The sequence below is a fragment of the Saccopteryx bilineata genome, chromosome 6 (assembly GCF_036850765.1).
Source record: "Saccopteryx bilineata isolate mSacBil1 chromosome 6, mSacBil1_pri_phased_curated, whole genome shotgun sequence".
Taxonomy (NCBI): Eukaryota; Metazoa; Chordata; class Mammalia; order Chiroptera; family Emballonuridae; genus Saccopteryx; species Saccopteryx bilineata.
Window position 1 is genome coordinate 2,043,278 of NC_089495.1, and position 13,711 is coordinate 2,056,988.

Sequence of the window (13,711 nt, forward strand, 5' to 3'; positions counted from 1 at the left end):
ACATCTACTGTTGCCATCGTTTAAAAGCTGGGGATTTAATAAGACCTTGGTGTTGAGAGGACTCAGCCCTGAAATGAAGACGGAGAAGCCCACTGTCCCTCAATGAGTGAAAAGTGATTGGAGTGGGTGTTTCTTTAGTTTATTCTAGGTGTTTTTTCTGCCCTGTAATGTCCCCTTTTATATTATCACTCTCTCTTTTTTTTTTTTTTAGAGAAAGAGAGAGGGAGGGACAGGCAGACAAATAGAAAGGGAGAGAGTTGAGAAGCATCAACTCATAGTTGTGGCACCTTATTTGTTCATTGATTGCTTTCTCACATGTGCCTTGACCAGGGGGCTCAAGCCAAGCTAGCAATTCCTTGTTCAAGCCGGTGACCCTGGGCTTTAAGCCAGCAATCTTTGGGCTCAACTCAGTGACCCCATGCTCAAGGTGGTGAGCCTGCACTGAAGCCGGTGACCCTGGGCTTTAAGCCAGCAATCTCTGGGCTCAACTCGGTGACCCCACGCTCAAGGTGGTGAGCCTGCACTGAAGCCGGTGACCTCTGGGTTTCGAACCTGGGTGCTCAGCATCTCAGTCCAATGCTCTATCCACTGCACCACCACCTGGTCAGGGATATCATTATCTTTGCAAAGCTTAAGATAAATAGAAAGTGGGAGTAATATACAGAATTAATGCCTTAATTATCTGTGTCTTTTCCTGAAAACATTATTTATCAATAATCAATTGAACTGATGAAACAGCATAATTTCTAAATCTTTCCACTCTTAAGTTAATGTGGAAAACCACCCTCATTATAGAGGAAGAGTTGAAATACATCCATCAGTTTTCACCATCATCCTACCCTCCGTGGTTAAATTTAAGCGTGTTAAGAACAAAGATGAATCACTAAGGATTCACCGGTGACTGGACTTTGGGGCAGGACAAAGAAACTGACCGATGGAGAGCTTCCGAGCACAATTCCCACGAGAGTCCTCAGATTCCATTGAGACGGAAGAGAGACCCTGTGGGGATTTTGTTCCAAAACTCAGAGTGAGTCCTGTATTTTCCCCTCACTCATTTCTTTAATCAGGAAGTACTGGCTGGGTGCTTATTAGCTGGAGTGATCAGAGATAAGAGGGTTCAGTGTGTAGGTCACCGTGGGGGCAGACGGGGTGCTTCCTGGAGGGGCATTCAGCCTCCCAGGAGCCCCTACCCTGTAGGGCTGTGGTCTCCAGACACACCCAGCTCTTCGGGCAAAGCAAAATTGCTATAAATTAAAGTTTCTTGAATGAGGACGAGGCCAACACCAAAGGCACCTGCATTTATATAAACGATGTATTGAAATAAATTAGATCACCTCTATCTACATGATCCAGCTGAGATGTACAAAGCAGGTGTCTGCACATGACTGTCATGCGCCATCGCACACCTCATGGAGATGGTCAGAGACTCATCAAGAGCTGACAGAGCGGACCATGACGTCCTTGGTCAAGGCTCTCAGCACCCCCGGAACATGTCCCGGACAGGCTCTGCAGGGGCTGTGGTCTGGGCTCACCTCCTAGACTGATCAGCCTGTTTTCTAAGACCTGAGAGAATCAGTTCAGTGGTCCAGATCGTCTTCCTCTGGAAGGAAAGACCCTGTGTCCTTTAAGCTCCTGGCTAACCCACTACTTAGATGTTTGCTTCTCTCCATTCCTGTACGGAAAGTTCCCAGTGGGTTGGCCTTGCTGGATGTACACTGGAGGGCATCTACTGGAATCAGAATTTATAAACAACACGCTTTACCTACTTGACAAAAATCTTTACTATTTTAATTTTACAAAGGATGACACTTGGCTGGCATGAGATAAATAATTTTACAGCTCTGGAATCTCTGTGTCTCTAGTTTCACAGACTCTGTGTTTTTCTCTAGGAAACATTTAATTGAGTTTTGTTGCACCTTCCGCATAAGTAACATATTACCATTTATTACACCACTGATTGTAGGAGGCTCACTGTGTCTCCAATTTCTCATTTTCCCTAATGATTAATTCTAATATCTGACAAAAAAATAGTTTAATACTGTTGGGAGAGGGTACAGAATACTTTCTAATATCAAGTGAGTAATTATGTGTTTGTCAATTTGTGTTCAAATAAGCACAGAAGAAATATCTCCTTACAGAAAGGCTCCTGCCTACATGTTAGACTTGCAGAAAAGTTTGATGATGAATAGATCATCTGCTGGTCCCGACATTGACTGTATGTAATCACCAGATATGTGGTTCTGTGTTACTGTGGGTCATTCCTGTAAGATTTTTAACTGTAAAAAAGTCAATACCACACTTATTGGAAGTACCACATCTCCCACTCTGTTTAACATCTTGAACTGAAAGCTAACAATAATAAAATATTAAAACAATTAAAAAAAATCACTTCCTTTCTTCCTCTGTCTCAGTTGTTTTCTTCCTTCACGAGTCCAATTTAATTTGGATGACTGCCCATGATTACCAAGCAGAAAAGGTAATGAAGAGCATGACAGATGGATTTTACTGTGTGGGGGACCTGCATTGCCATCGAGCTCAGGGAATCCGTCCTGCACCAGACTGAATGCTTGCACACACACCCCCCCACTTTGGGTGAGGTGTATGCAACATAATCAAATGTCAAAATAATCTGGAGAGGTTTTCTCTGAACATATGTACCCTGATTTATCAATGTCACCCCAATAAAATTAATAAATAAATAAACAAAAATTCATTTATTTAAACCCCAACCCATACTTTTATGGTGTGTGAGGTAGAGACTGGGGAGGGATCAGGTCAGTGAAGGTGAAGACCTCATAATGGGATTAATACTCTTACAAGAACAGACCAAAAAGATGCGCTCGCTCTCTCCCCCTCCCTTATAAAGACACAACGGGAAGACAGATGGCTGTCTATGAGTCAGGAAGGGAATCTTCATCAGACAGTGAACCTGCCTACACCTTGATGGTAGACTTTCCAGCCTCCAGAACTATAAGAAATACATTTAAAACCAGTCTCTGGTACTTGGGTGAAGTATCCTGAGAAGTGTCAAGTACGCCCTGTATACAAGCCTGCATCTTATGGGTCAAGGTCCTCCTTTCTGTCTGCTCCCGGAGTCCGAGGGCAGGGTCTCTGTACACAGTCAGCGCACTAATTTTATGCAGACAATCAGGTGGGAGCCTCAGAAGGGGACACTGAGAAGCAATGATAGGCTAATCTACAGTATGATTATTAAAATACATACTTTCATTACTGTTTACTTGTTTACTCATTAGTTTTAGTGGGATATTTGTCTGAAATAAAGCCTCATGAGGAAGCCCAACATACCAGGCAGATAAAAACAGTTGTTTAGCTGAAGGTGCTTCCGATATCCATCCTGAACCTTCCACCTCTCCCAGCTGCCAGCCAGTGGGAAATGACCCACTCAGATCCACAACCCCTGGGGTGAGACCACCCAGAGTTAGAGAGGTTGGAAGACCACAAGCCGAAGTCACTAGGAGTGAATCAAAACGGCAACCCACGTGGTCGGAGGTTTTCGGAAGAGCACAGTGGTGGGAAAGGACCACACTGCAGACCAGCCCTGGGTGTCTCGGGGAGCCCGCTGCTCTGCACTAGGGGTCAGGAGTGCCCACAGCGCAGGAAGTGCTGTGACGGAGGGAGGGACACAGCTGTGGGGAGAGAACCAGGGAAGAGCTCACAGTGTCCGAAGGAGTCAGGAAGAGCTTCAAACGGTGAGTGAGTACCACACGGGGCTCTACATTCAATCAAGAGAGGGGGGACCTCTGGCAGAGGAGCAGAGTGACGTGGTCGGGGACAGTGAAGAGGCACTGTAGCTAGGTAACGACGAAGGGTATAAACAGGGCGTGGTCAGGATACCTTCATTTATTCAACAGCGATTGGCTGAAGTGTCTACACCATGCACTGGGCTTCGCCAAGCAGAACCCACAGACCTGTCTCCACATCCTTGTCTTGGAAGGATGCAGGCGTTGTTCTAAAGCTAGCTTATTCTCCAGGCCTTGGGTGACCAAGACTATTTCAATGTAATAATGACTGGACCAGACTTCTGTGTCCCAGAAATCAATATAATATGTCGGGGAGGGGCATGCTAGAATGGAGAGGGAAACCTGGGTGATAAAAGCACCCGACAGTGACACAGTTACTTAAGAGAGAAACCTCTGGCAGTGACGTAGCCAGTGAGGGCAGAGAGGGGGATAACTGCGATACATTAGAGAGGTCAGATCAACACGACGTTCGTCCCCAACCACCTGAAGGCAGGTGTACGTTCTTCCAGAAAAGACGTCTGGAGGTAGAAAAGTAGACGGAGGTAAGGTGCAAAGGGGAGTCTATAGAGTGACTTCTCCAGAAATGCTCCAGAGAGAATCCTCCCTGAGCTGCCCCCTCCCCCAAACCCCTGACGTATCTGTCCGTGTACAGAAGGGAAGGGACTTACAGACAGAGTTCTTGTGGCTGCTGTCCTTGCTGGGAAGCATCTTGACTCCTCTGGACTTCAGTTCAATGGCCTTTTTCACTGGAAGAAACAAAAGACGCTATGAGTAGGTAGGAAGGAGAGGAGACCATCGAAGAGTGTCCTTCCTCATAGCAACACCTGTCCCAACCGCTTTCCCGCCAAGCTCTGGAAAATGGTACCCTTCAGAAGAGGTGAAGTGTAAGAACTTGTGATGAGGAACGCAAGGCTGTCAGAAACCGTGCCTTAGAGTGGAAGTATCGGAAACTAGAAATAACGTGTCCCCTGACCCTCTACACCCGACCCCATTCAGCACCAGCAACGGCAAATTCTACAAATTGGGACCATTTCACCAGCGTTCGGGCAGATTCCTGTCTCAACATAAGTGCAGTCAACGACAGAATGTTCCAGATTTGCTACAGTCACAAGAAATTTGAGATAAAAATAAAAGTCGCTCCCTTAGTTGTCCATTTATTCACTGAATCACACAAAGTTTAGTAAAAGCATGTAGATGGGGGGGGGGGTGATACCAGAAAAGCGTGTCCTGAGTGCTGAGGACAAAATGTAAATTAAATGTTAAGTAACCCTTATCATCTACATGCAATTAAAAAAAAAACAAAACGTGTGATTCTGGTTTCTGAAGTCATAGTTTTCAGACTTAAATAATTTTCATAATTGTTCTAGGACCCACATCACTTATTTTAATACGTTCCACTCTTCTAGCCACTTCTGAGAAAAATAAAAAACAAATGTGGGCAGGCATTTGTGGAAATAAAACAATATTTCAGTTTAAACAGCTGTTTGAAATATTACAGTGATTCTGTTGTGTGTATTAAAATAGTGTTTTGATCGGAACATTTCTGACTTGTAGATGTGGAGCAGCAGAAGGCAGGAGGGTCTGTGTTCAGATCTTTGCTGAGACCTTGGTCGCTAGGTGGCCTGGGTAAGTTACTTAACTCGGAGTCTGTTAACTGGACTGGAAATAGGCGTGGTGGCTCGATTTTTCATGCCAACCTGATTGGGCTCCGTCATGGTAAGATACTTACTTGGTCAGACACTATGCTGGGTGTCTCTTTCAGGGTGCTCTCTGGGTGAGATTAACATTTAAATTGGCAGACAGAATGAAGCACATTGCCCTCCCTCATGTGGGTGGGCCTCGTCTAACTGGTCAAAAGTCAACTAGAACCAGAAGCTGACACTGTCAGATAGAAGAGTCCTTCCTGCATGATTGATGTATACTGGGGACTTCAGTTTTTTTTTCTCCTGACCCTCAGACTCAGACTGAAGCATGGGCTCTTCCCTGGGTAGAAAGCCTGCTGGCCTTTGTCCTGACACTACACCCTCTGGTCCACTGGGGCCCCAGCTTGCCAGGTCACGCTGAGGCCCTCGTGACTGCTCAGCCTCCATCATCATCGTGAGAGCACATTTCCTATAATAAAGCACATATATACTAGATGCTCTTCTAGGTGCTGGTTCTCGGGGGCCCTGACTGGCACAGTGGGCATGCTGGTGGGGAACGCAGGGTACAGAGATGCAGGAGGCAGGAGGAGTGCCATCCTTGGCAGGGCACCCTGAAGAGAGGTGCTCTGTGTGTGACAGTGCTTGTCGCCACTTTTGTGTCACTTGCATCCAGATGGCTGCCCTGGGGACCACCTCTGGGGCTGTCCTTCCACTGCTGAGGCTGCTAAACATCCGCTCCCGCCCCGCTCTCCCTCTTCCGGCCCCTGACTGCTGTGACCCTCGGGGAGCGTGTCTCTGTGACTGCGCCTTTCAGAGCCCCTCACAACGCTTCTCATCCATCTGCGTCATGTCCTCAGGTTAGGAAGCGCCTTCTGACACACTGTGGCATTTAATTCTCTCCCAACCCTCTGGAGTAGGCATCCTGAGGACCCCTTACTGATACCAGGCACTCACGTTCACAGATCTGTTCCCTTCTTGGCACAATCCAGTGGGGTGTGGCCTGGGATTTTTTAATCTTATCCCAATTAATCTATTCATGTTACCCGGCAAGTCAGGTATCTATCATAAATCTCAGTTGCTTAATCTTTATTTTTTTGAAATCTAATGAAACTGAGCCCTATTTAAAAATTTTTCTTATTTACTTGTTTTAGAGAGGGGGAGAGAGAGAGGAGTCTTGCTGGCAGCTGCTCGGGCCCCTGTCCGATCTCCCCAGGACGGGCTGTAATGTGTCCCCATGTGCCCCATCCTCACCTTCTTCTTCTCCTGAAATACCTTTCTCTGGAACTTACTCGGGGGAGAGGATGTGAATGCACAATAAACAAGGAACGGGGAATCAATGGGAGATAATCAACTCAAAGCAAATGTCACCCAAAACAAACAGATAGAACAAACCCGACTCCACAGGCTCAGAGAATAAATAGAAGGGGAAAAAAGCACAACAAAAGGCAGTCCTCAGGGTGGGTACACAGAATTATCTGCAAGTCTAATACGTATATGCATGTATATAAATATATTTATCTATTAATTTTTCAAATATGTATATCTAGCTGAGGAAAGCTCATTTCTACCAGGAATTTTTTTTTTTTTAATTTCACTAAGATGGTGCATTTCTGCTGTGGACTGTCCCCTGCAAAGGAACCGAATCTGTTTCCAGGGACCATCTCTTCCGATCAGACAGGGTGGGCTCTCGGCTGCCTGGAGCGTCCTGGGAGGGTCCGTCCTCTCCTCCTTCAAGTCCCTGAGGCCCTCCTCCTGCCTCGGGCCACCCCACAGCTCCGCTCAGAGTGGGACAGGGACTCCCCCTGGGGGGGACACAGCTGCTGGCTGGAGGGGTCGCAGACAGAGCTGCAGGTGCACCCAGGCGGGTTCCGTCACAGGGCGGGGTCCTTGGACAGCCTGCGCTCTGCCGTGACCAACGCACCTCGCAGTTCACTGTCAGATCTCCGCAGGGAAGAGAAAATCGCTCTTGCTGGTGGATAACATGCTCGTTCTTAGGCCCAGCCTCAGACCCCTGAACGAGGAGCTCGGAGCAGTGCCTGCCTCCCTGCTCCTTTTTATTAACACTGACCCAGCCATCCCACTCATAGGAGACTTTGTTTTTTATTTGTTTATTTAATTCATCTTGTTTTTCTGTTACTTTGTTAGGATGGGAGGAAAGGGTGTTCAACAGATGCTAAACGTTTTGTCTGAGACTGACATGTCTCATTAATTCAGATTCAACAACTTCAAATACATATTAGCCAGCCCCCCTTCTCAGTGACATTTCAGAAGGTGAAAATGTCTGAGGGCAGTACTTGCAGATTAAGGGTAAGAAAGGTTGAAAAATACAGCAATAAATATACACAAGGAATAGAATTATTTCGTTTACTTTTTCTTCTCTCTCTCTCTCCTAAATCAGCTGCATTTATTATAATCTCTCCATGGTTCACAGGTTGACTTAAAACCTGCCTTCTTTAGCTGGTCTGACAATTTGATGTCCCTGCCTGGACCTTTCTGCACCAGAGAGTGGGGCTCAACGTCTACAGACACACTTTCCGTGTGGTAAAAGCTCAGATAATGTCAAGTCAATGAATAAATAGGACACAGCTGTTTCAAACAAACTTAGTGTACTAAATGTGGGGACAGAAGCCATCAGAAACTTCACCAACAGAGGCGATCATAGCAGGTAGATACACCCACGGCTGACAAACGGGAAGCATTCTGGGTTTGGAATTAAAAATATAAAACTGTGTATTGAACTTGTTATTGATTCAGAGGGTTATCATAGTTTTCCTCACGCCACTCCAGGCTAGAATAATCCCATCTGATCGGTACAGAGAGTACACGTTCTCTCTTATTGCCAGCGATTTATGATTATTCACCATTTTAATTATTATTAGTAAGCTTGCCAACGATAGTAATGAAGACCCTGGGAAACTTTCCCACTGCAGGGGCTCTGCCCCTGACCTCCAGGGGCCCTGCCTCTGACCTTCCCTCTGACCTCCCCTCTGACCTCCGGGGGCCCTTTCCCTCACCTCTGAGGCTCTGCCCCTCACCTCCAGGGGCCCTGCCTCTGACCTCCCCTCTGACCTCCGTGGACCCTGCCCCTGACCTCTGGGGACCCTGTCCCTCACCTCCAGGGGCCCTGCCTCTGACCTCCCCTCTGACCTCCACGGGCCCTGCCCCTGACCTCTGGGGACCCTGTCCCTCACCTCCAGGGGCCCTGCCTCTGACCTCCCCTCTGACCTCCACGGGCCCTGCCCCTGACCTCTGGGGACCCTGTCCCTCACCTCCAGGGGCCCTGCCTCTGACCTCCCCTCTGACCTCTGGGGGCCCTGCCTCTGACCTCACCTCTGACCTCTGGGGCCCCTGCCTCTGACCTCCCCTCTGACCTCCGGGGGCCCTGCCTCTGACCTCACCTCTGACCTCTGGGGCCCCTGCCTCTGACCTCCCCTCTGACCTCTGGGGGCCCTGCCCCTGACCTCCCCTCTGACCTCTGGGGGCCCTGCCCCTGACCTCCCCTCTGACCTCCGGGGGCCCTGTCCCTCACCTCTGGGAACCCTGTCCCTCACCTCCAGGGGCCCTGCCTCTGACCTCTGGGGGCCCTGTCCCTCACCTCTGGGGACCCTGTCCCTCACCTCCAGGGGCCCTGCCTCTGACCTCCCCTCTGACCTCCAGGGGCCCTGTCCCTCACCTCTGGGAACCCTGTCCCTCACCTCCAGGGGCCCTGCCTCTGACCTCCCCTCTGACCTCTGGGGGCCCTGCCCCTGACCTCCCCTCTGACCTCCGGGGGCCCTGTCCCTCACCTCTGGGGGCCCTGTCTCAGACCTCTCCTCTGACCTCCGGGGGCCCTGCCCCTGACCTCCCCTCTGACCTCCGGGGGCCCTGTCCCTCACCTCTGGGGGCCCTGTCTCAGACCTCTCCTCTGACCTCCGGGGGCCCTGCCTCTGACCTCCCCTCTGACCTCCGAGGGCCCTGTCCCTCACCTCTGGGGACCCTGTCCCTCACCTCCAGGGGCTCTGCCTCTGACCTCCCCTCTGACCTCTGGGGCCCTGTCCCTCACCTCTGGGGCTCTGCCCCTGGCGTCCAGACCCTGCACTCTGTTCTCCTGACGCACTGGCCACCCCTTGGACACGAGCCTGCGTGGGGCACGTGATCTTCAGGGCCTGAGGCCGTCGAGTCCACGTGTCCCTGCCGCTTCCCTGGCCTTGGCAGCATCGTCGTCTCATAAAGTACTGTCGGCATCATGTTACTATTGAGTGCTGTTTTAAAAAATACTTATACACTGGATGTTATGCAAAGCGCTTTATACATCCTGTTTAGTTCCACTTCAATGTCTGAAGATTTATGCCATTAATACAGCACTTTACAGGAAAACACTGAGTGGCAAAGAGGTTCAGTAATTTAATCTATACCAGAGGGGGACACACAGAAGGGGGACACACAGGAGGGGGACACGCAGGAGGGGGACACGCAGGAGTTGGACACACTGGAGGGGGACACGCCGGAGGGGGACACGCTGGAGGGGGACACACAGGAGGGGGACACACCTGAGGGGGACACGCCGGAGGGGGACACGCTGGAGGGGGACACACAGGAGGGGGACACGCCTGAGGGGGACACGCCTGAGGGAGACTCACTGGAGGGAGACACACCGGAGGGGGACACGCAGGAGGGGGACACACCTGAGGGGGACACGCAGGAGGGAGACACACAGGAGGGGGACACGCCTGAGGGGGACACGCCTGAGGGAGACTCACTGGAGGGGGACACACCGGAGGGGGACACGCAGGAGGGGGACACACCTGAGGGGGACACGCAGGAGGGAGACACACAGGAGGGGGACACGCCTGAGGGGGACACACCTGAGGGAGACTCGCCGGAGGGGGACACACCTGAGGGGGACACGCAGGAGGGAGACACACAGGAGGGGGACACGCAGGAGGGAGACACACAGGAGGGGGACACGCAGGAGGGGGACACACCTGAGGGAGACTCACTGGAGGGGGACACACCTGAGGGGGACACGCCGGAGGGGGACACGCCTAAGGGGGACACGCCTGAGGGAGACTCACTGGAGGGGGACACACCTGAGGAGGACACGCTGGAGGGGGACACACCTGAGGGGGACACGCCTGAGGGAGACTCACTGGAGGGGGACACACCGGAGGGGGACACGCCTAAGGGGGACACGCCTGAGGGAGACTCACTGGAGGGGGACACACCGGAGGGGGACACGCCGGAGGGGGACACGCCTAAGGGGGACACACCTGAGGGAGACTCACTGGAGGGGGACACACAGGAGGGGGACACACCTGAGGGAGACTCACTGGAGGGGGACACACAGGAGGGAGACTCACAGGAGGGGGACACGCAGGTGGGGGACACACTGGAGGGGGACACACAGGAGGGGGACACACAGGAGGGGGACACACAGGATGGGGACACAGGAGGGAGACTCACAGGAGGGGGACACGCAGGTGGGGGACACGCAGGAGGGGGACACACAGGAGGGGGACACACAGGAGGGGGACACGCTGGAGGGGGACACACAGGAGGGAGACTCACAGGAGGGGGACACACAGGAGGGGGACACACAGGAGGGAGACTCACAGGAGGGGGACACGCAGGTGGGGGACACGCAGGAGGGGGACACACAGGAGGGGGACACACAGGAGGGAGACATGCAGGAGGGAGACTCACAGGAGGGGGACACGCAGGAGGGGGACACGCAGGAGGGGAACATACAGGAGGGGGACACGCAGGAGGGGGACACACAGGAGGGAGACTCACAGGAGGGAGACACACAGGATGGGGACACACAGGAGGGGGACTCACAGGAGGGGGACACACAGGAGGGAGACTCACAGGAGGGGGACACACAGGATGGGGACACACAGGAGGGGGACTCACAGGAGGGGGACACACAGGAGGGAGACTCACAGGATGGGGACACACAGGAGGGGGACTCACAGGAGGGGGACACACAGGAGGGAGACTCACAGGAGGGGGACACACAGGATGGGGACACACAGGAGGGAGACTCACAGGATGGGGACACACAGGAGGGGGACTCACAGGAGGGGGACACACAGGAGGGAGACTCACAGGAGGGGGACACACAGGATGGGGACACACAGGAGGGGGACTCACAGGAGGGGGACACACAGGAGGGAGACTCACAGGAGGGGGACTCACAGGAGGGGGACACACAGGAGGGAGACTCACAGGAGGGGGACACACAGGAGGGGGACACGCAGGAGGGGAACATACAGGAGGGAGACTCACAGGAGGGGGACACGCAGGAGGGGGACTCACAGGAGGGAGACTCACAGGAGGGGGACACACAGGAGGGGGACACACAGGAGGGAGACTCACAGGAGGGGGACACACAGGATGGGGACACACAGGAGGGGGACTCACAGGAGGGGGACACACAGGAGGGAGACTCACAGGAGGGGGACTCACAGGAGGAGGACACACAGGAGGGGAACATACAGGAGGGAGACTCACAGGATGGGGACACACAGGAGGGGGACTCACAGGAGGGAGACTCACAGGAGGGGGACTCACAGGAGGGGGACACACAGGAGGGGGACACGCAGGTGGGGGACACAGGAGGGGGACACACAGGAGGGAGACTCACAGGAGGGGGACACACAGGAGGGGGACACACAGGAGGGGGACACACAGGATGGGGACACACAGGAGGGGGACACGCAGGAGGGGGACACGCAGGTGGGGGACACAGGAGGGGGACACACAGGAGGGGGACACACAGGAGGGGGACACACAGGAGGGGGACACACAGGAGGGAGACTCACAGGAGGGGGACACACAGGATGGGGACACACAGGAGGGGGACTCACAGGAGGGGGACACACAGGAGGGAGACTCACAGGAGGGGGACACACAGGAGGGGGACACGCAGGAGGGGAACATACAGGAGGGAGACTCACAGGATGGGGACACACAGGAGGGGGACTCACAGGAGGGAGACTCACAGGAGGGGGACTCACAGGAGGGGGACACACAGGAGGGGGACACGCAGGTGGGGGACACAGGAGGGGGACACACAGGAGGGAGACTCACAGGAGGGGGACACACAGGAGGGGGACACACAGGAGGGGGACACACAGGATGGGGACACACAGGAGGGGGACACGCAGGAGGGGGACACGCAGGTGGGGGACACAGGAGGGGGACACACAGGAGGGGGACACACAGGAGGGGGACACACAGGAGGGGGACACACAGGAGGGAGACTCACAGGAGGGGGACACGCAGGAGGGAGACTCACAGGAGGGGGACACGCAGGAGGGGGACACGCAGGTGGGGGACACAGGAGGGGGACACACAGGAGGGAGACTCACAGGAGGGGGACACACAGGAGGGAGACTCACAGGAGGGGGACACGCAGGAGGGGGACACGCAGGTGGGGGACACAGGAGGGGGACACACAGGAGGGAGACTCACAGGAGGGGGACACACAGGAGGGGGACACACAGGAGGGGGACACACAGGATGGGGACACACAGGAGGGGGACACGCAGGAGGGGGACACGCAGGTGGGGGACACAGGAGGGGGACACACAGGAGGGGGACACACAGGAGGGGGACACACAGGAGGGGGACACACAGGAGGGAGACTCACAGGAGGGGGACACACAGGATGGGGACACACAGGAGGGGGACACACAGGAGGGGGACACACAGGATGGGGACACACAGGAGGGAGACTCACAGGAGGGGGACACGCAGGTGGGGGACACACCAGAGGGGGACACGCAGGAGGGGGACATACAGGAGGGAGACTCACAGGAGGGGGACACACAGGAGGGGGACACGCAGGAGGGGAACATACAGGAGGGAGACTCACAGGAGGGGGACACGCAGGAGGGGGACTCACAGGAGGGGGACACACAGGAGGGGGACACGCAGGAGGGGGACACACAGGAGGGGGACACACAGGATGGGGACACACAGGAGGGAGACTCACAGGAGGGGGACACGCAGGTGGGGGACACACCGGAGGGGGACACGCAGGAGGGGGACATACAGGAGGGAGACTCACAGGAGGGGGACACACAGGAGGGGGACACGCAGGAGGGGGACACGCAGGAGGGGAACATACAGGAGGGGGACTCACAGGAGGGGGACACGCAGGAGGGGGACACGCAGGAGGGGGACACACAGGAGGGAGACTCACAGGAGGGGGACACACATGAGGGAGACTCACAGGAGGGAGACTCACAGGAGGGGGACACGCAGGTGGGGGACACAGGAGGGGGACACACAGGAGGGGGACACGCAGGAGGGGACACGCAG

General features: G+C 54.0%; 1 protein-coding gene across 1 annotated transcript in view; it reads right to left on the reverse strand.

The window, feature by feature from the left end:
* Positions 1-13,711, reverse strand: part of CSMD1 (CUB and Sushi multiple domains 1) — a 1,658,614-nt gene that overhangs the window by 593,993 nt on the left and 1,050,910 nt on the right. Inside the window, exon 7 of the mRNA XM_066237815.1 lies at positions 4,430-4,507. Within this exon, the coding sequence (XP_066093912.1) occupies positions 4,430-4,507 (78 nt within the window). The remainder of the gene's footprint in view (positions 1-4,429; positions 4,508-13,711) is intronic.